At 46.6% G+C, this 6,000-nt stretch overlaps 1 protein-coding gene across 2 annotated transcripts; it reads right to left on the bottom strand.

The window, feature by feature from the left end:
• Window positions 1-611: 611 nt before the first annotated feature.
• Window positions 612-3,586, bottom strand: LOC130472413 (uncharacterized). 2 transcript variants are annotated; one of them, XM_056843258.1, is made up of 4 exons: window positions 3,171-3,586; window positions 2,836-2,919; window positions 2,059-2,757; window positions 612-1,977 (listed from the first exon to the last, which is right to left on the bottom strand). In XM_056843258.1, exons 3-4 carry the CDS (start codon window positions 2,737-2,739, stop codon window positions 1,177-1,179), a joined length of 1,482 nt encoding a protein of 493 aa, XP_056699236.1. In that variant the 5' UTR covers window positions 2,740-2,757; window positions 2,836-2,919; window positions 3,171-3,586; the 3' UTR covers window positions 612-1,176. The 2 variants fall into 2 exon arrangements, with proteins under 2 accessions (XP_056699236.1, XP_056699235.1); XM_056843257.1 differs by having other exon boundaries at window positions 2,059-2,919.
• Between the last annotated feature and the right edge of the window lie 2,414 nt (window positions 3,587-6,000).

The raw sequence follows: 6,000 nt of genomic DNA, 5'->3' as shown, positions 1-6,000 counted from the left end.
CCTCGGTTCAGAAAGGACGGATCCATGGCAAACTCTCAGCCACTTGGGAAGGACCATACATCATCCATTCCGAAAAAAGGCCAGGCACGTATATGCTGAAACAGTTAGATGGAACAATTCTGAAGAACCATTGGAATACCGATGTTCTCAAGAAATATTTTGTATGATCTCTGTCTGTAAACCAAGTAAGTTGTTTAATGAGAAGAGGAAAGCCATTGGCACCATGTGTTTCATTAAACTTATCTCTACATTTATTGTCCCTTTATATATATATGCAGCCTCGGATCTGATCAATCCGAGACCAAAAACAGGTTGACTTTGCCCATTCCTTGATAAAATGCAAGAAATGACCAAATCATACACTTCAGGGAACCGTCCAGAATCCTCGGATTCGCGGTACCCTAATAAAATTTGTTCGCAACAAACAGTCGCTCGAATCAAGTTATAAAACTCCGGCTCAGATCCACGGATCGCCGAAGGCATAACTAAAGAGGCAGACTAGCGATCTCTTGCCCAGGTTTCCGAACCACAAGAGATCGGAAGAACAATCCAAACCTCTGAGCAGATCGACGGATTTGAAGAGTCTGGAAACTAAAGAGTCTCTTAGCAGATCTACGGATTTGAAGAACTCGCAAAACTAAAAAGTCTCTTAGCAGATCTACGGATTTGAAGAACTCGCAAAACTAAAGAGTCTCTTAGCAGATCTACGGATTTGAAGAACTCACAAAGTCAAAGAGTCTCTTAGCAGATCTACGGATTTGAAGAACTCGCAAAACTAAAGAGTCTCTTAGCAGATCTACGGATTTAAAGAGCTCGCAAGATCAAAAGGTTTTTAGCAAGTCTACAGAAAGAGGAGCTCGAGAAATCTACGGATTTAAAGACCTAAAAATTGCGAAAGAACAAGTTGAAAAGAAGCAGCCAAGTAACAAACATTCATTTTTTATTCAATATTTGGGGGAAGTACAAACACATCGAAAACCTCAAAAATTGAAAACAAAATGAAACAAGTTAAAATCGGCAGCCATCAACAGACAATACCGGCCTACCGAAGTACTAAAGAAAGCAAAAAGAAATGAGTACAACGCAGCGCCGAGGCAAAAGGGGGAAAAGCAAGCACATATTCGGAAGTCCTCAACTGGAACCGACCGACTCTGAAGAAGACGACTGCCCGAATCCCTAACTCTTGGGAGTCTCAGAAGCGGCCCCTAGGGGAGCATCCTTCGAAGAACCCCCAGCAGTGGTATCACCTTCGGAAGTTGCCTTCTGGGCCCGAGCCTCTGCAAGAGCAGCTTGGCGTTCAGCTTCAGCTTCATCTCGATCAGCTTGGCATTCCACCAAGTGGTCCTCGGCCTGCATCCATAGAGGAACTTTCTCGTTCCAAGGGAAGTGAGGCATGTGCTTCGCAAACATGCGCCGAGCACCCAGGATGCCGTTCCAGTACTGCTCTCTACACTGATCAGCAGTGTAGAGGTTGACTCGCTCCTGCTCCAGCTTCCGAATATAGTCATCTTTTTCCCGAAGCTTCAGCCGAAGGACAGGCACCTTATCAGCTTGCTGCTGGATCAGCTCCCGATGCTGGACAAAATGGTGGAGCCTTAACTCCGCCTCTTTACGCTCCTTGTCGGCCGCTTCAAATTTAGACTTCATCTCCTGGAAGAGTCTATCTTTTTCCTCAAGTTCGCTAGCGAACTTAGCGGCCATATCCTTCTTCTCCTCAGCAAAGGAAGCGATCTTCTCAGCATCCTCTTCAACTCGGAAGATGAGCTGGCCAACCTCGGTCCCGATCTTCTCAGCAGACTCTCTAGCCTCGCGACTATAGTGAAGGTACAGCTGCTTGAGTTCCGTAAGCTCGGAGAGGAGTTGCCCAGCCTTCTGGTCCAAAATGGGAATATCACGAGCATAAGCCTCACGATATTTCCTCAGTTGTTTCTCCTCAACCGAGCTACACTCGGAAGCGAACGAAGACCAGAAAACAGCCTGGGAACGAGAGAAAGATGAGCAAAATAGGAAAAACATAAAACAAAAACACAACTCAAAGAGAAAAATCTAGCAAATTACCTCGTTCAGATAGTACTGGGCCATCATTGCCGGATTCCTCTCTTCGGCCCCAGGAACCCTCCACTGCGGGTTAGCACGAAGCAGATTCTCCCGAGCAGCCTCGGGGCCCACCAAGGATCCCACGTGAGCCAAAGGGTCCTCTCCCAAAATCGGAGCCCTGGCATATCGAGCCATCGCCTCCCTTACTTCTTCGGGGATCCGTTTTAGCGGAACATCCGAACAGGGATCAGCATGGATCAGCCTATCCAGGGCCGAGGTAGAAGTAGAACCCAAAGTTGAGTGGCGCCTCTTCCTCGTCAAACCTTGCTCGGGCTGCTCCTCCTCTCCAGCAGAGGGAACCTCCTTCTGAACCTCGGGGACCGCAGCTTCGGGGCCCGAGAGATCTATCATCTCCTTGTCTGGACTCTTCTCCCTCTCGAAGGGAAGATCAGCAGACTCCTTCTTCTCCCCAGCTACCTCAGGGACATCCGAACCAGGAACAAAATCGGCTTCAATCGCCTCCATCACCTCGGTGATATCCTGGATTTCGATCCCCAAAGCAGCAGATGGTTTAAGGGGAGAAGGGATGATATCTTCCTCGATCAGCGGCTGATCCACGGCCGGCGGTTCAGCAACCACCACACTCTTTAACTTCTGCCCTGGAAAGGGCATGAAGTGAAGAAGATTCTTAGGAGGAGGCATGACTTCCGAAACTGCTTCCTGCATAGCAAGCATTCAAAGATTAGTTTCCGAAAAGGGGAGAAACGAACTACAAAAACTCCAAGTCAGAACAAATACCTTCTCCGAGGGCTGAGAAGCCTTCGCTTTCTTCGGATGCGTGGAAGGCCTCAAAAGAGTGCTACCCTTCCTTTTGCGTTGATCCTAAAAAGGGGAGACCAAGGGTCAACGAACGTAAAAGAAGAAAAAGGAAGAAATAGAGAAAAAAGCGGGAAATACCCGGTTCCTAGATAAAGAGATATCTATCCGAGCCGGAGATGAAACCGAAGGAACGGCACGCGGCACAGCGTCAGTCCCAGGACCCTAAAAAGATGGTCCAGGACCAAGACGTTAGCCGACGGCCAACCGAAAAGAAAAAGATAAACAGAAAATCGAGCCTATAAATGAACACTCACCGGATCCGAAGTCGTCTTCAACTCAGGAAGCACAACCTTCACAGGAACAGCTTCAACAGAAGAGGCGGAATCCCACGGATCAGCTCGAACTTCGGATATCCGAGCAACCCCCAAAGGAGACAACACGTAATCCTTCAGACGAGGATTACGAGGGTTATCTTTTCCGAACTTGTACTCGGGAGCCGGGTCGTGAATAGTCTTCAAATCCAAAGAAATGCCCAACTTCTTAGGATCAATGCAGCTAAAGCCGTACTCTGCAAAAACAAAGCACAAAACATGTCAGCAAAACGAAACAGGAAAGAGGACAAACTCACTGAAAAAACGGTCTCAGCCGAAAGACACCTACCCCTGTCAAAAATCCTGCTGAGACCGGCAACAGCAAGAATGTCCTCCCTCAGAATGTAATTGAGATTCGGGAGCCAACTAGACGGCAGTCGGTGGTTATCCTCTTGAGCCAAGAACCACTGGAGGAGGTCCACATAGTGGCGATGGTTCCGATCTGGAGCCGCCACACCCCTCATATCAGGATCAGGAGCCACGAACCACTTCGGAGGACGATAAAAGTTGGGATGCTTCGGATCCGTCGGCACACGGACGAGCAACCACTCCGTCTTCCAATTGTGGTCAGAGCTAAGGTAGGGGTACGCCGTGATGTAGTTCGGATCCCCCCTCTTTCGGGACTTCTTGTTGACAATGGTCCACCAACCATACCCATCACCCTTGGAAGCATGGTTGAGAACCAGATCGTGAAGATCCCGAAAAATAGCGACAGAGCAAGGGAAATTGACGAAGTCACACACCCATCTAAATCCGATTATGTGCCTCATAGATTTGGGTGTGAGCTGGGCCAAACTAATGTTGTACGACACCAAAACCTCGGATACGAACGGATCCAAAGGAAAGCGGAGACCATTCTCCAAATGGTGAGTATACACGGAAATGAACCCCCTCGGTGGATGAGTCACCCGAGGACGCTCTTGTTCAGGAAGCTCGCACCAGTACCCCAAGGCATGCTGAATTCCGTATAGCTCCTCGGCCTTCCGATGATAATTCCCTAACTTCGCTTCCACCAACCAGTCACCGCTGACCGATTTCTCCAACGGGCCGTCGATCTGCGTGGTCTCATGCAAAATTGAGGCATACTTGCCCTTCGGATCAGCTTCCGACCAATGAACTGGAAACTCGGAGTAACGACGACGAACACCCGAAAAACCAGCTCTCTCACCAGAGGTTGCACGTTCATCTTCGGAAGCATCCCAACCAATCGAACTCTTCTCCAACGGCCTCTCCGAAGGTCGACCCCTCGAAGATTTCGGTAACCTCCCCGAAGGCACGTTCTCTCTCTCACTAGAGGAGCCAACAACGAACTTGTTTTTGCCCCTATTCTTTGCCATGGTCGCGAAATCTCGATCTAGGGTTTAGATTGAGGGGTAGAAGGAAGAACGAAGAAAAAAGGAGAACTCAGAAACAAATTACCTTTTTCCGAAGCGGAATTCGCCGATAAAGCGAACAACACAAGTTCCCGAAGTCTAAAGTTGGCCGAATTTCGTAGATCTGAAGAAGCAAATTGCACTGCGATCGCCGGAATTTAGAGAGAGAATGGGTTTGAAATAAGGAGTAAAAAGTTTAAAAGGAGCAAGGCACCCAGTATTTATAGAAAAGAGAAAGGGCGCATCAACTTCCTCAAACCCACGATCTCCATGACACAGTACAATTCCCAACACTTGTCATCAATGCAAATCATCCCTTTTCAAAAAAGAGAGGGAACTTTCGGACTTCTGACAGCTGGAAACCCACCCATTTAATTCTAAATGGACCGGGTCTGGGGGGCATGTTGTTTGGGCTCCCAATTGATTCTCGATTGGGCCACTAAGTCCAAAGCCCAATGGCTCTAAACAACAACATCAAACCTACCAATGGCTATTCAGCCATCCATTAAGGCCCAAGGCCCAATAACAATAAGTGACCTATGGGCATTTATTATGCAAACACTATAAATAGGCCGCCAAGGCTCACACCTCAAGGTACGTCCAATTTATCGCCTTAAGACTACTCTTCTAGAGAACTTCTCTCTAGAATCCGAGCATCATTCTTACTTAGGCATCGGAGGGGCTTTCCTCGGAAACACCCCCGAGGCTAGTGACTTTGCTCTTGTGCAGGTGAATTCGGACTCCACTCATTCAAACGAGCAAGATCTTCAACACATACAAAAGGGCCTTCATTCGAAGCCCATTGTTTCCATCTTTACAACACCGGAACACCTACTATGGTATTATCTTTACTAATGAGCATCAGAGTTATCTTTACATAATATTTTTTTTTACTTTTCTAGCAAAACGACTTGAACGAAGTGCTGCATTTTTTCTAAAATAATCCATTAGTAGGAATTATATGTCCCTAATCCCTACGCAACCTTACTCTCACTTATCATTTGTAGCTACTTAAGCAAACTAAATATAAATTAGAGAGCAACGTATATGTGAAGATGACTCATGTGATCATAGTAGAAAGATACACCTTGGAGAAGTAAAAAAAACCTACGTTAATAAGTTAAAAAATAACAAAAGAAAAAGAACTTTTCATTTTGCTTTAATTTACCCGTTCTCGTTCGTCATCAAACGAGCCGAAGAGCACATTTAATTAGAATAAAATTATCTAACCAGAGAGTATAAATTAACAAATGTATAAACAAACTCCATGATCACAATATTTAACTGTTTGATTAAGCAGTACGTCTCATGTGTGACCAGTCACACCATCAACTTGATGGTGTGACGCGCGCAACTAATATGGAGAAAATTATAGAAGAGTGTTACTTGACTTCTATGCT

Source organism: Spinacia oleracea, chromosome 4 (assembly GCF_020520425.1).
Source record: "Spinacia oleracea cultivar Varoflay chromosome 4, BTI_SOV_V1, whole genome shotgun sequence".
NCBI lineage: Eukaryota > Viridiplantae > Streptophyta > Magnoliopsida > Caryophyllales > Amaranthaceae > Spinacia > Spinacia oleracea.
Note: the sequence above shows the minus strand (reverse complement) of the source record. Positions and strands in the feature narration are given on the sequence as shown.